The sequence below is a fragment of the Gadus morhua genome, chromosome 2 (genome assembly GCF_902167405.1).
Source record: "Gadus morhua chromosome 2, gadMor3.0, whole genome shotgun sequence".
Classification (NCBI taxonomy): domain Eukaryota; kingdom Metazoa; phylum Chordata; class Actinopteri; order Gadiformes; family Gadidae; genus Gadus; species Gadus morhua.
In genome coordinates, this window is record NC_044049.1 from 19,181,558 (window position 1) to 19,202,560 (window position 21,003).

At 48.2% G+C, this 21,003-nt stretch overlaps 1 protein-coding gene across 1 annotated transcript in view; it reads right to left on the reverse strand.

Annotated features, from left to right (window-relative positions):
• Positions 1–21,003, reverse strand: part of LOC115556964 (voltage-dependent T-type calcium channel subunit alpha-1I-like) — a 204,845-nt gene that overhangs the window by 6,397 nt on the left and 177,445 nt on the right. Inside the window, 10 exon segments of the mRNA XM_030374435.1 lie at positions 758–832; positions 834–905; positions 3,433–3,582; positions 7,459–7,830; positions 7,832–7,882; positions 7,938–7,960; positions 9,906–9,909; positions 10,090–10,211; positions 13,800–13,878; positions 16,730–16,800. Of these exon segments, the coding sequence (XP_030230295.1) occupies positions 758–832; positions 834–905; positions 3,433–3,582; positions 7,459–7,830; positions 7,832–7,882; positions 7,938–7,960; positions 9,906–9,909; positions 10,090–10,211; positions 13,800–13,878; positions 16,730–16,800 (1,019 nt within the window).

Consider the following 21,003-nt stretch of genomic DNA (forward strand, 5'->3'; position numbering starts at 1 on the left):
GGGATAGGGAGCGAGAGAGGCCAGAGTGAAGGCTAAAGTAGAGATAAATTAATGGGGGTGACACACTTTTCCGTACATTTACTGCATGTCGAGAGAATATAATGAAGCTACAGATTGAGGAGGAGAAGAGCAAAGGCTTTGCAGCAATACGGTCGTCCTGCGTTGAAACCAGCGTCTGTGGTTGTGTGTCTGCCCACTGGCTCAACCCATGCTGCTCTCATCTGGTCCTGCTTACCAGCGATGGGGACTGAATTAACATTCTGCTCTTCATTTATCAAGTGTTGCATCAAGTACTCTGTCTGACCAACCTGCTCTGGTACTGAGCCCCAGTCAGAGTCTGTTTGACCAGCCTGCTCTGGTACTGAGCCCCAGTCTGAGTCTGTTCGATCAGCCTGCTCTTGTGTTGCCACATTATGCTAACAGAGAACATTTGCTTCATTGGTGGAAAGCATCCTAACATTCCAGTGGTCAGCGCTCGGCTTCAGTCACAGAGTGTACCGAGGAAAAGAGGATCCATCACCACGGCCAGAGGCTGGTTGGTCGAACTGGATTCACCACTGAGACAGGAGGGCTGGAGACGGACGGACATCACCCAGCTGGTCTCCTGGAGCTCCTGAAGCTCCTCAGTGGAGACCTTCAGCCTGCTGGTCTGAAGCTCCTCTGACCAGTGGAGACCATCAGCCTGCTGGTCTGAAGCCCCTCAACGCTTTAAAACAGAGCCGGGGGGGGGGGGGGGGGGGGGGTGAAGGGTGGTCACCTTGTGGTCGCTGTGCAGCAGCAGCTGGTAGCGGCCGGCGCCTTCCTCCAGGCTGAGGTCGTCAGGGAGGGGGGGGGGGCGACGACGACTTGTCAGACTGCGGCTCCGACCTCAGGGAGGCCTGCTCGATCTCCGCCATCTGGATCTGCTGGGGGGCGGGGGCGGGGCACACAGTTTCTCAGTGATCAGTGGTGGGCGAGGGGACGACGACACTACAATGACACCTAAGGGTTAGACTCCAGGTCGAAGGGTTGTGTGTTTAAATCCCCGATGGAGACAGCCTACCTTGAGCGGTCCTTGAGCAACGTGCCGACCGCCCCTCCCTGCTCATTGATATGATGCACGTTAAGTTTAGTTAAGTTAAGTTAAGTTAATACGTTGATGCGCTGCTTAACGTATGCCTGCATCAGCAGTAATAGTTAGTTACTAGTTAGTTATTTGTAGGTCAAGTAAAACATACAGCACATGAAATCTCCTGCTGGGTTTATAGATCTGGCTTACTTCAGATCGTAATAGGAAAGTAAAACACGCATATATATATATATATTAGAGCTGTCAAGCGATTAAAATATTTAATCGTGATTAATCGCATTAATGTCATAGTTAACTCTAATTAATCGTGATTAATCGCAAATTCTTTTTCTATGCTAAATATCCCTTGATTTTTTTGTCCCATAATTCTTCTCATTATAATTCTCTTATCAACATGGTGAAGTGCATCGGCTTGCCTTTTGCAAATGATTTTTTATTGATAATAACATTGGGATATACACTGATCAAAACAGGACGATACAAAAAAAGAGCCTATAGTGCAATTAAACGACTGCTTTGAACAAATGTCATTTGAACATAGCAGTCAGGCTACTGCTTCTTTGTTTTGAGCCAAAGAAAAAAAAAAATAAACAATATATATATATTTTTTTTTTTATAAAATAATTTCGTTAATCGCGCAATATTTTTTTTTAACGCCGTTAAATTTGGTTTGCGTTAACGCCGTTAATAACGCGTTTAACTGACAGCTCTAATATATATATATATATATATATACCAAACAAGAGAGACACAGAGAGACAGAGACATAGATACAGAGATACAGAGACAAAGAGCCAGAGACAGAGAGACAGAGCGACAGAGAGACATAGGGTTGCATATCAGGAGTCTATGGCCTCTGAAACAAGTCATTCACTGCTGCACTTGTTCTTGATTTGAGAAAAGAGGGAACAAGAGAGAGAGAGAGAGAGAGAGAGAGAGAGAGAGAGAGAGAGAGAGAGAGAGAGAGAGAGAGAGAGAGAGAGGGGCAGGGTGATAATGGATCAGCAAGCCAAGTGTAGAGAGCCCTCCTAATGGCAGCAGCGATGTGTGACAATTCAGGATTCAGATCACCAAAGTGCCCACTTCGTTTGGTGGCGATGTCTCCATGAATACAGTCCATTTGCCAAATCTGTACTCCATTAACACTCAAGTTAATAATCAAATACGCAGTTTCTGGGACTGTTTCAGGTGAGACATAGGGTATAGAGCTTTACGTTAGAACAAAATGCTTTCTCCTCCTGTGGCACGGATGATGAGGCTGATCAGAAGAACACGTCTATAGGAGAACCAGCCTCAGCCTGAACCAGGACCATCGGGGTCCTAATCTAGCCAACATCTGAACTACACTAACATGAACCTGGTTCTGCAGCACAACACACACACACACACGCACGCACAGACACACAGACACAGACACACACACACACAGACACACAGACACACAGACACACACGCACACACACACACACACACACACACACACACACACACACACAGCTCCACTACATTAACAAGCTGAGAGCAGGATGAAGAGAGAGGGAGGGACAGATAGAGAGAGAGGGAAGTAGAGGGAGGGAGAGAGAGGGAGAGAGAGGGAAGGAGATTGGCTTGACAGCAGCTGCAGAGAGCGGGATGACAGGATGAGGAGAGTCCGTCCGTACGGTCTCTTCTCAACGAGCTTCTGATGTTTACCGCTGTGAAGGACGCCAGCACGGGCATGCTGTCCTGAACCTGTGTGTGTTTATCTGCCTGTCTTGACGTTGTTTTGTGTGTGTTTGTGTCTGTGTATGTGTTTTTGCGTGTGCACGTGTGTGCATGGGTGTGTGCCTGCATGCGTGCGCGTCAGTTCTTCTTCCTGTGTGTAGCAGAGCACGTTAAACAGGAAACAGATCATCACGATCGTTCGTCTAAGCGGTCTGGAGATAGGAGCGGCACCATGCAGAGGAGGGTGTGAGAGTGTCAGGTAGGGGCCTCCTTTACCCTGGGCCCTAGGGCTGGTCCCCTAGGCCTGGGCCCCTGGACCCCAGGCCTAGGGGCCCAGGCTGTATGACGCTGACAAACCCTGCTTTTCTTGTAGATCTGTCAGAAACAGGCTGTAAGCTCTTTATCAGAAACAGGCGGTAAGCTCTCAGACAGCGGTCAGACCAGCAGCCTGTCTGCAGGTCGGAGTGCACGCATCTTCAGGCCTGCAAGCACCAATCAGCCTCCATAATGCAGTGTGATGGACGGGAGGCCTTCATTCTGCCTGTGTGCCTGTGTGTGTGTGCGTGCGTGTGTGTGGTTGTGTTTTTGCGCGTGCGTGTGTGCATGGACGTAGTACACGTGCTCGGAGGTCCGGACGGGGGGATCCGGTGGGGGGGTACCTCTTGCGTGCGGACCCTGCAGTCCCGGCAGACGGGGGGCGGGGAGGAGTAGTGGTGGAAGACAGAGCCCGACAGGTTGTCAATCATCTGCATCTCGCCCTCCAGGGAGTCCTTGATGAGCAGAGACACGCTGTCCAGCCACTGGCTCTCCTGCACACACACACACACACACACACACAAGTGCACACGCACACACACACACACGCACATACCAACACAACACACGTGCATACACACATTCAGACGTACGCACAGACACACAGACAAACACATGTACAAGCGCACAGACACGCAATACAAAACCACACACATGCATACGCAGGTACACACATACATATACATTTGCACACCAAATACACACAGACACAAACACACACACAGACAAACGTGCCAACACACATACATACATTTGCACACACCCAAACACACACACACACGCATACACACAGAAACGCACACACACAGAAACACACACACACACAGAAACACACCCAGGAGACACACAAGAAAAACAGAACAGGCGAGCAGACATGTGTGTGTGGCGCGGCGCGGAGGCGTGCACGTGCGCGATGTGCGCGGCATGCAGGACAAGAGACACGGGAGAGAAACAACAGAGCGTCATTAAGGTGGAGGAGGGGCCTCTACTCCACCCTCTGCTGCACCCTCTACCCCTATCTCTACTCCACCCTCTGCTCCACCCTCTGCTCCTCCCTCTGCTCCTCCCTCTGGTGGTTATACACTCTTTCTATGCAACTCCTTACACTCATGGGCACCGCAGACACACACAGACACACACACACACAGACACACACACACACAGAGACACACACAGACACACACAGACACACAGACACACAGAGACACACACCGACATGCAGAGACACACTCACACAACTACACAGACACGCCCACAGCTTCACCCACTCATGCTCAACGGATTTAAACTCTGACCCCCCATGATGGCCCCCTCCTCAGGTCAGGGGTCAGGGAGACCACTGCAGGGAATGGTTGAAACAACAATAACAACTAGATGCCCTGAGCTCCAGCAGTCTCTACGTCTGATGGAGCCTGAGCACACAGACAGCTCAGTCCCAGACTAACAGACTCCGGCTCAGTCCCAGACCTCACAGACTCCAAGTCAGTCCCAGACTTAACAGACTAAGCTCAGTCCCAGGCGTAAAAGACTCGCGGAAGGATCCATCATCTCCCATTCTGCTGTGATTACATGTGAAGCACCGACCATTAGCGCCTCGGCAGCTTGTTAAGACAATCTGAGGTTTAGGAGAGCTTTGTGCATCATGGTTTAAAGGAGCTTTAGAATCAAAGTCGTCCTCATTAAGAGATCTGTCCTGTAAGCACTTCCTGTCTGGATCTTCTGCCTCAGCAGAGCTCAAGTTAGGGGGTCTCTCTATCTCGACTGCCTTGCGTGCGGGTCTCTCTCTCTCGACCGCCCAGCGCAGGGGTTTCTGTCTCTCGATCGCCCAGCTGTCAGTTCTTTCACATCAACTCAATAATACCTCAATAGTCACAGTCACTGCTCTCAGAATATCCTCCGGTGTTTGGGATCAAAGTGTCGGCTGAACGCCGGTCTCTAGTCTCTTATTAATTCACCCGCTGCCCCGCGGCCGCAGCCCAGCGCATGGCCACGTGGCAACCGGAAGTCAGCTGCTTCCACTGGTGAAACGCTGTCACTGTGCTGCTTCCCACGCAGCCTATTCTCAGAGCTGAGGAGCAGCACGGACTGCACACGCACACACTCACAGGCACACACACGCACACGCACGCACGCACACACATAAGCACGCACGCGCGCACAAACGCGTACACACACGCACACACATGCACCTGGTTCCTACGCTATGCAGGCGGAGCTATGCCCTAAATAGAAGTGCAGTGACGGCATGTCGCCCCTCAGCACCATAAGTATTAGTGGACCGAACAGGAGCTGTCTACCAGAGAGGGAGGGAGGAGGGGAAGGAGGGTGGGAGGGAGGTGGGATGGGGGAGGGAGGTGGGCTGGGGGAGGGAGGAGGAGGGAGGAGGGAGAATAACTGCATGGATCCATGTTGCCCCAGTCCGCCTCGTCTCCCCCGGTCGTTCTGCCCTACTGAGTGTTTTCCTCTCCCTCAGTGTTTCAGATGGTTTCCTTAGCCTGAGACTCATCGTGCTGTTAGAGACACCATCAGGGGCTTTTAATTGTGTGCCTCTTTTATGCTAATGCTTCACAGATCGGTGGGCACGTTTGATTCCACGCTGATTCCAAATTCAGTTTGTTTGTCACTTCGGCTAACAACTCTAAGAGCCCTTTCTTGCCTCCAGCGCAATTTACTTTCTACACTGCCGCATGTGTTGTTGCTAATTTGCAAACTGGCGCAGAGCGTTCTTTTCCTTCCTCCGCCACAGGTCAGTAAATGAGGGAATAATCTTGCGCCCCAAGGTGCGGTTCGGTGAAAGGAGGAGGCATGTTCTGGTGCAAACGTTCCCTTGTGCTATTTTGCAGTTTCAGAAAAAAATTCTGCCACAAACCAGGAAATACCTGGTTTAAAGTCAGTGGCGCATTGTTCAGATGCTATTTAAGGGCGCATGCATAATGCTGCTTGTGCACCTCGCGCATACACTTTGCTTCTCTCAACTACCCTGCCACACATTCTTGTTAAATTATTTGGGAAAGAACAGCTGTTACAGCGGTAATAAGTTGTACTTTTAAATCAATTCATCTGCAAGCACCGTACAGCAAACACATATTTTCTTGACAGAGACATCGTGTACAAGCCCATAACTTTTAGAGAGAGAGAGATAAGGTAAACTACTAAATAAAGTTCAGCTTAACTCCTGGCCGTGTGTTAGTTGTCGACACGAGCTGAACACGTCGTCTCTGGTGGCCATGTTGAGCTCCACAAGGTGGAGGCTTCACAGCTTGGGGGCGATGGACTCATCTGTATGTGTGTGTGTGTGTAGTGAGAGTGTGTATGTGCGTCTTTGTGTGTGTGTTGATTTGTAAGTGTGTATGAAAGATTGTGTGTGTAGCTGTGTATGTGTAGCTGTGTTTGTGTGTGTGTGTGTGTGTGTGTGTGTGTGTGTGTGTAGTGTGTGTGTGTGTGTGTGTGTGTGTGGCCCCTCGTGTGTGTAACTCATTTTTCACACCATGATTAGATACAATCAAAGTGTGCCTTCTGTCAGGCTGTGATTACGGGTCGGCAGGACAACGCGTGTGTGTTTGTGTGTGGTTGCGTCTAGTGTGTATGCAGGTGTGTGTGGTGTGTGTGTCTTTGTCTGGTGTGTGTGTTTGTCTGTGTCTGGTGTGCATGTGCGTGTGTGTGTATGCGTGACCATCTCCAAACGATGACTTTGAGGACATAATGTGTGTGTACCAACTGGGGGTCAAAGGTTAATTGGATGTCAAACGCAGAGAAAGAAAAGCCTAATTGAAAAGGTGATTAAGGCCCGGTCTGCTATGCCAGCCGCCACCTGAAAGGGTTTCGCCATGGAGACGCCGCCACCTAGCCCCTACCCTTTGCAAAACGAACGGGATCCTTCCCCTAAAGAGGGAACTGTTCGGCTCTACCACCACAAAGTATCACATCGCCTCCACGCTCAGGACCCAACCATCTCTCTCTCTCTCTCTCTCTCTCTTCTCTCTCTCATCTCTTCTCTCTCTCTCTCTCTCTCTCCTCTCTCGCTCTACGATTCAATCCAAAAGACCAAAATCTTGTTGCCTTGTTCTCAGCTGACCCTCTCCTGTTCTCGTAGAATCAGAAGTCAATTCCTCTGTTCATATGTTTGTTCTCTCTGTGTGAAGACACTAGGAGAATAACACTCAACACTCAGGGATACAGCCTCACACAGACACACACACTCACACCGTACACACATTCACACGTAAACACACACAGGACCCCACCAACGGCATCGCCTCCCCCCCCCCCCCCCCCCAAGGACACCCCCCCCCCCCCCCAAGGACGCCCCCCCTCACCTGAGCCGGGGAGTACTGCTCCACCCCCCCCCTCCCCAAGGGAGCCCCCCTCACCTGAGCCGGGGAGTACTGCTTCTGGCTGGAGTGGGAGGAGCCCAGGGGTCCGTGCTGCGGGGGGGGCGCGGTGCCGCGGTGACGGGCCGTCTCTCCTGCCTCCGCCCTCGTCGTCCCTCCGCCCCGGCGCCCCCCCCTCCCCCCCCCTCTGTCCTTCCCACCGGGGCAGACCTTCTCCGGGGGGGCACTCCCGCCCCCGCCGCCACACCCTGGCGTGCCCATGCAGCAGAGGGTGCCCTGGGCCAGCTCCAGCTCGATCTCAGCGTCCATCTCCGCCTCCTCCTTGGCCTCTTTGTTGGAGTCGTCCAGGTGCTTCATCAGCACGGCCACCACCACGTTGATGAGCACGAACTGGGCGGTGAGCACGAAGGAGGACGAAGTACAGCGGAGAGATGAACTGCAGGCTGGGGTTGCATGCGTAGTCCACGCCGGCCACACCCCCGGCGCCCCCGGCAATACCGCCCGGGAACGCCGCTGTGGTCCGGCGGGCACTCTCGCAGCGGTGTCCTGGTGGGGGGGGGGGGGGAAAGAGGGGGAGAATGGGGGAGGATGTGGAGGTGGGTGATAGGAGGTGTGTAGAGGTGGAGGAGGAGAGAGGAGGAGGAGGGTGGTTTGAGGTGAGGTGTAAAGAGGTGGAGGAGGAGAGAGAGATGAGGCGGAGGTGGGTGAGAGGAGGGTTAGGTTTCAATATAAATGGAAGGTTGATGAGCTCAATTTGTGGGACTCATTTGTTTCCATGTCAACATTCCTGCTAACAAGCGAGCTAGCCACGTGTAGCATGTAGTGTATGGGGGAGGGGGGGGACCAACGTGACAGTGTACTCACAAGTCAACCTTGGACCACACAACTCAGACTGGGTCCACACATCTCCCTCAGACTGGGACCACACATCTCAGACTGGGACCTCACATCTCCCTCAGACTGGGACCACACATCTCAGACTGGGACCTCACATCTCCCTCAGACTGGGACCACACATCTCAGACTGGGACCTTACATCTCTTTCAGACTGGGACCACACATCTCAGACTGGGACCACAAATCTCACATCTTCATTAAAGCTCAATAAAGCCTGCAGACCTTGTGTGATCATCCCTCCACTCAGCCGAATAGGAGCTCACCACTGAGGAACTCTGGATTATAAAGTCTCAAACTACTATACTCTATACACTACTATATCATAGATCACTACATCCAGGTAGATGATCAACGTCTTGCTCGTATTCCAGTCGATCGAACAGCCCAAGATGATCCCCTCCTCTCCCCACCGTCGCTGAACAATGGTCTGCGCTTTCATGTCCTCACTGTGAAGTCCTGATCCGTTTCATAGAGAGAAGTACTCTCCGCTCCGGGGAAAGCTCTACCGCCAACTGCACCATTGCCCCCAAAGTCAACTTTGAACCCATGAGCAACAACTAGAAAGTATGATGGCCACACTGCACAGCGCAGAGGAAGTCTTTTTCTGAGACATCCGTTTACAATCTTAGCTAGGAGTAAAACATCCTCTTTGAAAGAGAGTAACATCTCTGTTAGAGTAACTTCTCTGTTGTTAGAGAGGGACATCTCTCTTAGCTAGAGAGTAACATCTCTGTTAGATAGAGAGTAAATTATCTATTAGTTGGAGAGTAACATCTCTGTTAGTTAGAAGTAACATCTCTGTTAGATAGAGAGTAACATCTATGTTAGAGTAACATCTCTGTTAGTAATAGAGTATCATCTCTGTTAGCTAGAGAGTAACATCTTGTAAGGTTTTTTCTACAGAGTAATATCTCGTTACATCCCGTCCTACTGCAGCTGTTACATCCAGTCCTACTGCAGCAGTTACATCCAGTTGTTACATCCAGTCCTACTGCATCGGTCACATTCAGCTGTTACATCCAGTCCTACTGCAGCTGTTACATCCAGTCCTACTGCAGCAGTTACATCCAGTTGTTACATCCAGTCCTACTGCATCGGTTACATCCAGCTGTTACATCCAGTCCTATTGCAGCTGTTACATCCAGCTGTTACATCCAGTCCTACTGCATCACTCCGATGCAGCCGTTCTTTGAACACGATTGCACGTCTCTTCGAAGCAGCTTGAAGGAGCCTGTGAACATGAAGCCGGTTCTCTTCTGTTTATTCCCTCCTGCTGCACATCAGCACTTCTCCCAAACTGTCCTGGAGACAGGATTCAGTCCAGCGTCTCCTGGGGGCATTGGACTGAGACTAACTTCCCACTGAACCACAGAGCCATGATGCAGCTCAGCTCTGAGGCTGGATGAAGGGGTTTGTGTTGTTATCCTACTGGACATGTGCCAAATACCAGCACCACCACAACATCTCTGATCCAGGAGGTTCCAATTCGTCAAATATCCTCACTGATGTAGAGTTTCACTTCTGTTAAATCGCACTCTAATGATAGCTACTAAAAGAATGATGATGCATGTAAATCATAATGATCCAATTATCCTAAACGAAGGGTCCAAGTCTATTACTATTCATCAAAAGTAAGCGATTATAATGATGATTGATGATCACCAATGATATTCCAAGTATGTTCTTTAAATCCCCCTTTATTTGTTGATCTAACCAATTAGCCAAAGGTCCATAGAGAGGTGGTTAGTGAGCAAGCTGGGCGTGGGGGCGTACCTTCATGATGCCGTTCCAGTTGTCCCCGGTGGAGACTTGGAACAGGGTGAGGAACGCCATGCCGAAGTTCTCAAAGGTGGCGTGACGACTCATCCCCTCACACGGGTAGTCCTCATTGCACACTGCAGGGGGGAGACAAAGGGGGAGAGAGTCCTCATTACACACTGAAGGGGGGAGACAGAGGGGGAGAGAGGGGAAGAGAGTCCTCATTACACACTGCAGGGGGGAGAGAGGGGAGAGGAGGAGAGAGTCCTCATTACACACTGAAGGGGGGAGACAGAGGGGGAGAGAGGGGAAGAGAGGAGGAGAGAGTCCTCATTACACACTGAAGGGGGGAGACAGAGTGGGAGAGAGGGGGAGAGAGTCCTCATTACACACTGAAGGGTGGAGAGAGGGGGAGAGAGGGAAAGAGAGGAGGAGAGAGTCCTCATTACACACTGGAGGGGGGAGACAGAGGGGGAGAGATTCCTCATTACACACTGCAGGGGAGAGACAGAGGGGGGAGAGGGGAAGAGAGGAGGAGAGAGTCCTCATTACACACTGCAGGGGGGAGATAGAGGGGGAGGGAGTCCTCATTACAAACTGCAGGGGTAGACAGAGGGGGAGAGAGGGGAAGAGAGGAGGAGAGAGTCCTCATTACACACTGGAGGGGGGAGAGAGGGAGAGAGAGGGGGATAACACACGGCAGGGGGGAGAGAGGGGGAGAGAGGGAGGCTGAGAGGGAGTGGGAGAGAGTGAGGGGGAGAGAGGGAGTGGGTAGGGGTCAACACTAACAGTGCAGCTCAGACCACATAACATCGTTTCACACTAGACAGCAAACAGCTGATTCAGATCATCCAGGATAATGACTGATGATGGGAATAGGAAGATGATAACGTTTTTAAGCAATATTAAACATGATAAAGGCTTCAATATGAAGACATCGTTCAGGATTGGCAGCGGTTCAGAACCACAGGGCACGACTACAGAGGACAGAGAACCCTCTCTGCTTTACCTAAGAATTGATCGTTTAGGAACAGGTCTATCGTACAGAGAGCAAAGACAAATGCAGAGACCAATGACACGCAAAATCAGGAGAAAACGACACAAACGACATAAAGGTTGAGGAAGGGAAAGAGTCAGGAGGACATCAAGAGATGAGCTGAATCATCCTCTAGCATCTACTCAGCATCTCCTCCCCTCCCTCTCTCTCCCCAACTCTTCCTCCCTCCCCCCCTCTCTTAGCAGCCCGATGAAGACGGGAGGTCACCAGATATTATAGTCAGCTGATGCCAGATCTCTGTCTGTTTGTCTCTGTAATCTCCGATCTGGAACGCGCTCAAAAGGAAGCCACAGTTGCAGTGTGTATTGTTCTAATCCATTCATCTCCCTCGGCCTCTGAGCTGATGATAGGGGCCATGAACGCAATGTAAGCTGTCAGCATGGATCGCCACACACACATGCACATGTGACAGCCAAAAATGTATCAGGAAGGATGTTTGATAGCAATATCATTCCAACCCATTACTAGTGTCTGCGGCTGTGTGAGTACATTAGGATGGATTGGGTATGCGCTCAACGCTGGGATTGGTCGATACAGGAAGGGGGTGGAACCAACAACCTTCATGCATCGAATTGCTATTTTTTTCCGGAACGCACAAAACAAGGGCATGTTTCAACATCCGATCCCAGGGATGGATTTGGGTTTGATCCAAAACATGTGTTTGTTTGTTTGTATTAAGGGAATAATCCACTGGCAAAAATAAAGCCTGAGACCAGAGTCAACATTGTTCTCACAGTGGTTGTGTAACCAACAGACACGGTATAGAGCTGTAAACAACAGACACGGTATAGAGCTGTAACCAACAGACACGGTATAGAGCTGTAACGAACAGATACGGTATAGAGCTGTAACCTACAGACACAGTATAGAGCTGTAACCAACAGACACGGTATAGAGATGTAACAAACAGACACGGTATAGAGCTGTAACCAACAGACACGGTATAGAGCTGTAACGAACAGATACGGTATAGAGCTGTAACCTACAGACACGGTATAGAGCTGTAACCAACAGACACGGTATAGAGCTGTAACCAACAGACACGGTATAGAGCAGTAACCAACAGACACGGTATAGAGCTGTTATCAACAGACACGGAATAGAGCTGTCACCAACAGACACAGTATAGAGCTGTAAACAGACACTTTATGGAACTGTAAACAGACACAGTATGGAGCTGTAAATACTAACAGACACGGTATGGAGCTGTAACCAGACACAGTATGTAGCTGTAACCAACAGACACGGTATAGAGCTTTAGCCCAACAGACACGGTATAGATCTGTAACCAGTCACGGTATAGAGCTGTAACCAACAGACACGGTATAGAACTGTAACCAACAGACACGGTATAGAACTGTAACCAGACCCGATAATAATAATCATATATTAATAATTATTAATAATAATAATAATAATAATTCACAGCACAATGCGGCAGCATAATCATTACTACCGATTTTTTTTTGCACTTTATTCTGTTTTGGGCATTTCCTCCCAGTGCAAATATGTTTAAATTAGTTACAGAAAGCAGTTTTCTGAAATGGGATCAATTAATAGTTTTTAAACCTATGTTGTGAGTAATAGAAAAGGAAATATTTAAAATATTGTTGCAAGTGGCCTGTATGCATCGCCTTCACATGGTTTTGCAAAAACTGTACATGTCTTAAAGATATTGACGTGGATGTTTCCAACATTCTCATATATTCTCGTATTTTACAAATTTATCGCATTGCAAATATATTTTTGAATGAGTTTTCTGAAAATGGTGTTTAAAGATGGGACACACGTAATTAGAATTTGTAAGCCCATGTTGCAAATATAACATAACAATATAACCAAAAAAACATTTAAAATGTTGATGCATGATTGTGGACTATATGGAAATAATACAATTCCAGGTCTTCTGGAAATGTTTTTGGTCGCTGCGTCATAATTCAGCTTAATTTTTAATATATTGTCGCTTAAGGCACACTCATTAACGAGAAAATGTAAAACTGGCACTGCATGTTGAAAAGGTTGCTGACCCCTGCCCTACAGTATACTGAGTATGATTATAACAGAATTACGGTTCTTCTTATGTTTAATAACATAAGATTCTCAGCCAGAGCAGAGCTTTGTCTTCCACTCTGTAACGCTGACCGCGTCAGTCTTCTTTACTGGCTAACCTGTCGCATGTCAATCACAGAGGTCCTGACTCTCAGGAGAGGTAATGTTTATGAGTGACGCACCGCCCTGTCCCCCAACAGGCCCCGCCCCCAACAGGCCCCCCCGCCTTAGTTAGTGAAGCGGTTAGTTAGTTAAGTGGTTAGTTAGCTCAGTGGTTGGTTAGCTCAGTGGTTAGTTAGTGAAGCGGTTAGTTAGTGAAGCGGTGAGTTAGTGAAGTGGTTATTTAGTGAAGCAAGCGGTTAGTTAGTGAAGGAGTTCGTTAGTGAAGCGGTTAGTTAGTGAAGCGGTTAGTTAGCGAAGCGGTTAGTTAGTTAAGTGGTTAGTTGGTTAAGTGGTTAGATGGTTAAGTGTTTAGCAAGTGAAGTGGTTAGTTAGGTGGTTACTTAGTGAAGCGGATATTTAGTGAGGTGGTTAGTTAGTTAGGTGGTTAGTTAGTGAAGCGGTTAGTTAGTGAAGTGGTTAGTTAGTGAAGTGGTAAGTTAGTGAAGGTCACACTCACCCAACTCTCCAAATAGCTCCACCCCCAAGGCGGCGTAGATGAAGAACAACAGCATGAAGAGCAGGCCCAGGTTACCCACCTACACACACACACACACACACACACACACACACACAGACACACACACACACATACACACATGGACACGCACACAAAGAAACAAATATATTTGTAAAATCCAGCAACACATGTAGACATTTTGACATTTGAGAGCTAAAATTATGGCGCGTCATTTAGGATATTATTGTTGGATATGTCAGAACATCTTTTATCAGTATCAGTGTATCTTATTCAAAGCAATGTTAATCCTGTCAAATCACTGCTGATGTAAAGGTTGTTCTTTGAAGCCAGCTTTCCTTGACATTCATAATTGGCATTCATCAGAATCCGTCTGCATCATGCTAGCAGGCTGGTGTCTGAAACGTGTTTCCAGAAGGTGTTTGATCTCTCTTCAGCCTCGGTTTGGACCTTTATGTCGCCATTGCTCTAGTGATTCATTAAAAACACTAAGGAAATGTTTTTTGTGTGAAAGACGCCAGCTAGAGCTATAGCGCTACAGAGCATTAGCTTAAGGTCTGGGGAGGTACTCTCTGGGCTCCAGGGAGTTGGGGCGGTGTTTGGCGGCGTTCCAGCCCCAGACTGCCTGGCCCGGTCTCCCTTAGCGCCAGGGCCTAATGAGGTGAGGTATTCTCTGTTAACAGGCTCTGCAAACACTTATCCCGTTACGGGGGATAGCAGCCCTACAACGACAGCAGCAGACTGCAGGTGGTGCATCGGGGGCTGCGCGGCGCCGAGCTGCTCGCCGGAGGGAGGGGACGATGTGTTGGTGGAACAGCAGCCACTTTGGGGGTGGGGGGGGGGGGATGTGTTGGTAAAACAACAGCGGCCCTGGAGGGGGGGGCGTTGTGTTGGTAGAACAGCAGCCGCTCTGGAGGGGGGGGACGATGTGTTTGTAGAACAGCAGCCGCCCTGGAGGGGGGACGATGTGTTGGTAGAACAGCAGCAGCTCTGCACAGCAGATTGAGCTGCTACGTTTGGTTGCTCATGGGTTCAGATCGGGGGTAGCCAATCTTGGACCACAAAGACAGCAGCGTGCTTCCTGGAGGGATTATGTCCTCGTGAAAGTCTGAACCAGACTGTTTAGTCTGGTTCAGTCTTTTACTTGATTTAAGAAAGGATTTATTAGGGTTGAAAGATGGAGTTAGTGGAGAGTTGGGGACAGAGGGAGGGGGGAGGGGGTAGTTGATCCTGGGTCTAGCGGGGTTATGGGTCCTAAATCACCTATCCGACTTCCGAATGAAGGCTGACATTCTGTAGGGTTAAGGGGAAACACGTTTAAACCGAACCAAAAGATTTGCATCAGCTTTGATGAAGGCGGCTCTTGAAGAGTAATTAGCGGGGATGCGGCCTACCTCTTAACGAGGCCACAGGTCCTAATTACCTGACATAGATCGCTGCTACACGCCGACTCGCTGGGGGATCGATTGTCATCGACTGCATCGACTCATTCATAAACCCTTACAAGATTCCATCGGAGCAAGGGCAGCGCGTGGTTCATCTTACTTTAGATTGATGTGGAAGTGGAAGAACCAGAGACGTCGGAGATCCCAACACAGTCGTTTGTGATTCATAATATCTATGATATAGATATCTATGTATAATATCATATTTTTAGATATAGGGCTCCAGGACTCCCGTCGGAGCACCCGAGTGTTCTAGAATATTACACTGCCAAAGGCTGTGTGCGCCTCGCCATTGCGATACATCCACAGTAAACAGAGCGCATGGTACCTTGGCCGCAAGCTGCTCGGGGCCACACCCCCACCCTCTGCCTTGACCCGCCTCTCCCCTCCTCATTTGCATTAAAGCTACAGACACCGAAACGGTGCGTTTGGGGTAAGCTCACTGTGCGACTGGCTCGTAGTGGCTGTAACTCTGCACCACGGCTGAATTTCGGGAACGTCTTCAAATACTGTGTTAGGGGCCCACTAATATCTATATTAAAGCATCCATGCAGTAGCATGCTATGGGATCTTTAAAGGTTGGGTATGGAATTCTTTTTTTTGGCAATTTTTGCAAAATTACTGAAATCGTTATCATAATCCACTTACAGCCACTGAGTTAGTCAATCATCCGTGGAACGGGCAGGGCTCGAAAAACTCCAGCCAATGATTTCCAGACCCACCGAGTGGCATTGGACAGTAAGTACGTCAATCAAACGGTCGTACTGCACTTCCCCTCCCCCGCTCCCCGCGTGTGACCCCTTCGTGCACGTACTCAAAGCTCGTGACCAAGAGCAAGCTTCTGTTTGTTGTTATCCTGCGGTAGCTACTGGAGCTAGCTAATGGCTTGCTCTCGCGCATCTGTGTTCGCGCTCGTGCATGATTGCGCGTCCATGTACTTGGAATGGGTGGAGACAGAGTCAGCGTTGAAGGAGAGGGGTTAGGTACCATTTGAGTTGTGCCCATACCCAACCTTTAAGGAAACAGTTGCTTAGTTATTCTGTCTGCAGTGACACCAGAGTTCACCAGACGTCCTGCAGCTCTGGATCAGAGCCGCCAGCGCTGGGCCGACGGAGAGAACTCCCAGCAGGAGTCCCTCATCATAGCGTCGTGTTCCTAACGCAAACCACAGCAGCTAACAACTGTCCGTCCGTCCGTCCGTCCGTCCGTCCGTCCGTCTGTCTGTCTGTCTGTCTGTCTGTCTGTTGGCCGGTCTGTGGTTCTCTCTCTCGTGAAACCATCTCAAAGCCCAACTCTTTACTCTGGTGGCTGCTCTGCAGGAGCTCTACACGTGGTCACTATATTTAAAGTGTCTGTGTGTATGTGTGTGTGTGTGTGGGTGTTTGTGTATGTCGAAGTGTATGTGTATGTGTGTGTGTGTGTGTGTGTGTGTGTATATGTGTGTAATGTGTGTGCGTGTGTGTGTACCTGAGGCAGGGCTTGAACTACTGTGTCCAACAGGGCGCGCATTCCAGTGGCCATCTTCAGTAACTTCAGCACTGAAAGAGAAAGAGAGAGAGAGAGAGAGAGGAAAGGATGTAAATGCTGTCATTTAGGATGAAACTCCCTGAGGTTCAATTACAGCAGCATACTGTAGACTTTTGTTCTGTTTCACTAGAACGATGTCTTCTGTGTGTGTGTGTGTGTGTGTGTGTGTGTGTGTGTGTGTGTGTGTGTGTGTGTTTGTGTGTTTGTGTGTGTGTGTCTCGATGTGTGTGTGCGTGTGTGCGTGCGTGTGTGCGTGCGTGTGTGCGTGCGTGCGTGCGTGTGTGTGTGTGTATGTGTTTTTATGTATGTGTGTCTCTCTGTGTGTGTGTGTCGTGTCTGTGTGCAACCCGGTATCACGCCAAGGCGTAAGGATAGATACGTGTGTCCACATCGCAAGGCGTGTTCAGGTTCACGCTTTGACTGACCAAAGCGTCACCCTGAACACGCGTCCTTCTCTATTCGAAATGAATGGGGGAATAGCACCAACAGGGGGCGATACGTTCTCCTAGCATTTGGTGAAATTGTTACGTAGCCATATTAATCGTTATTATCTGAATGGGAAATGCAATATTTTAGGACAGATACACCATTAAACGTGTTTCTAATGACATTTCTAGCGAGAAATTTACATTTTCCTTTCATAATATTCAGTCAGTGGTTGTGTCTGATCTTTAGTTTTATAGTTATTGGGAAGATTTTATCGGCTCGCTCGCATGTTTCAACGACGTCAGGTTACTAGGGACGCTTCTTTCGCTAAACTAGCAGCTCACGTGTTTCCTGCGTTTGTGTTATTAAACCGTTACTTTATGTAACTTTAAATGATATCATCGTGTTAGAAACACGTATATCTGAGAGCAGGGGTGAAGTATTGTTAAGATTGCTGTCAGGTTAGCCAGCTGCAGCCACATCCTCTCGGTACAGTTGTTATCATTTAGCATTAACTAAGCCTGGCCACCAGCGAAGAAGAAGAAGCCGGTCCTCGCCTCCGTTTCTATTCGCGTGCTTGTGCGTGCTCGTGTGCTCGTGGACTCGTGGAACGTCATCAGTCGTTGCCCGAGCACTGTTCCAATTCGAAGTACGCATGCATCGGAGGTGGCTCGTGTGTACTTGCAACCGCTATAAATCCCAGGATGCATTTCCCACATATATATATTTATATAATATATAATATAATAAATAATAATCATAATAATATAAGATAATATATAATATATAATAATAATAATAATAATAATAACAATAAGAATAATACATTTATAATATAATACAATAATACATCCGCTGTGGGGGGGGAGACACGTTTGTTGAGAGGGGGGACGACACACGATTGTAGGGGGGGGGGGGGGGGACACGTTGAGTGAGGGGGGGGGACGTTTGTTGATGGGGGGGAGACACGTTTGTAGGGGGGGGGGCACGCTCGACAACGAGAGTTGGTTTTTTTTGAACGCTCGACAACGAGAGTTGGTTTTTATTGAACGAGACTTCAACACGGAACAGCTGCACGAAACGATGGTCACGTCACTCTCGGTGACGGTGTCGACAATAATGAACACACGAACAATGTTAATAGAACAACACACAACCACATAACATCCCGAACCCATTAACCCCACTTAATCCTAACAACAAAACAAGTTAACAAAAGCCCCATTTGTCAACTGAGAACCCCAATTCCCAGAATCCCCCGCGGCTCCGGAACACGGCGTAGCTTATATTAATCTTTATTATCTGAATGGGAAATGCAATATTTTAGGACAGATACACCATTAAACGCGTTTCTAATGACATTTCTCGCTAGAAATGTCATTTTCCTTACATAATCTTCAGTCAGTGAATGTGTATGATCTTTATTAATCTTTATTATCTGAATGGGAAATGCAATATTTTAGGACAGATACACCATTAAACGCGTTTCTAATGACTTTTCTAGCGAGAAATGTACATTTTCCTTACATAATCTTCAGTCAGTGAATGTGTATGATCTTTATTAATCTTTATTATCTGAATGGGAAATGCAATATTTTAGGACCGATTCACCGTTAAACGTGTTTCTAATAACATTTCTAGCGAGAAATATACTTTTTACTTGCATAATCTTCAGTCAGTGATTGTGTCTGATCTTTAGTTTTATAGTTATTAGGATTTGATCGGCTCGCTCGCATGTTTCAACGACGTCAGGTTGCTTTCGCTAAACTAGCAGCTCACGTGCTTCCTGCGTTTGTGTTATTAAACTGTTACTTTATGTAACTTTTAATGATATCATCTTGTTAGTAACACGTATATCTGAGAGCCAACCCAGTCGCCAAAAGCATACGTTGACAGTGTACTTTTCGTGAACACTGGATTACGTCGCATTTCAACATAAAATAGCGTGTTATACACACACACACACGCACGCACACGCACAGACACACACACACACAAGCACACACAAGCACACACACGCACGCACAGACACACAGACACAGATACACACACACGCACACACGCACACGGTGCATTTCGCTGCTAAAACAACAACAAAATATTCCCTCAAATATTATTACTTTCAAAACGTTGGCCAAAATGGCCAATAATATCATTTTTTATTTGGGATGCTTCTAGGACATTTTGGGTGGATTTTGAACGGTATGTGGGGGGCACGTTTTTTGCAGGACCTGGCAACCCTGCGCTGTTGCCCGAGATCTGGATCCACCCCGGCGTGGTGCCGTCTCCTTTTGACCTTTTGACCCCAGACTTCTGGGGGAATAGCTGAATCAATTCATTAGTCAATCAGAAGCATGTAAATATCTTCCCGGTGGCGTAAGAGGACGAACAAGGTGTCCTTCAACATCTACGCTTCCAGGAGATTGCAACGGTGCCACACATGAGCATATTCGAACATGTTTAATGGTAGTAATTAGCTGTCGAAATTGGAGGCCTTAATCAATACTGAGCAGCTATTGATTTGCTTCCCGATAAAGATTTGTCACAAATGACATGTTATTTAGCATCTACACGTTGAGCTGAGTCCAATGACACCAAGAACGACACTCTAGCTAATGGTAACATGTATTTTACATGGTACACCTAGGTCTAGGACATGATCTCGTGTAGCAAGAGGCCGAGCTTGATCTCATTGGACTCAGCTTAACGTGTAGATGCTAATTAACATGTAATTTGTCAAAAATCTCCATCGGGAAGCAAATCTATAGCTGGTCATTATTGATAAAGGCCTCCAAAATCGACAGCTAATTACTACCCCGAAACATATTCAAATATGATCATGTGTGGCACTGTTGCAATCGTCTCGAAACGTAGATGTCAAAGGACACCTTGTTTGCTCTGTTGCACCACCGGGAAGATATTTTCATACTTCTAATGGATTGATTCATATTTTAAGGTTCTCGGAGTGAGACTTTAAGTGGCTGCAGCAGAAGTGTTGAGACGAAAGATGATATCAAGAGATTTATAGAATATTCCCATTCACATTATGATTCTTCGTCGTAACATCCGACCAAACATCCTTTACATTCACAGAGCGAAGATTATGAAAGTCCAGGCTCAGCAAGTGCTCCATCTCGTTGCACCTGCACCTAGCGGCTCGCTTGCAAGATTTTGGCCTGAAGTTCTTCCCAGACCTACACCCTAGCCCTCCAACATGCATATCTGAGAATCAGGCCTCTCTTTAATAATGACAAAAAGTTATGAGAGAAACACACATTAACTTTTTGTTATCTCATAAGCGGCGTGGTGCCGGCTCCTTTTGACCTTTTGACCCCCGACTTCAAAAACATGGCCACAGGCCAGCTGTGTCTATACACCTTTAGCCACAAATGTACACCTCCATCCCACAAAAAATGGGGACTACAAACTAACCTCTGTCTTATGTACATTTACTGTACTGTTGGAGGTCACGCCCCTTTGCCGACCTTTTCGAGATAGCTAGGGATGCTAAAATGTTTACACACATTTCCCGGGGCCCCGTGTACGACATATCCGAGATTTGGAGTTCTAGCCCTTAGAGAAAAAAAGTTTTCCCAAATGGAGTGTCATTTGGACAAAGCCCCTCAGAAGTGTAGCCTGCAAGACCTAATGGTTCAGAATGTGGTGGAAAAACAGTTTTTGAGATAGGAAGGTCCTACCGCCCTGAAATTTTAATACCTTATTCTAGGGCCTAACTGGGACCTCCACACCGAAACTTGGCCCGGTCGGACCCCGAGGGCAGGAAGGGG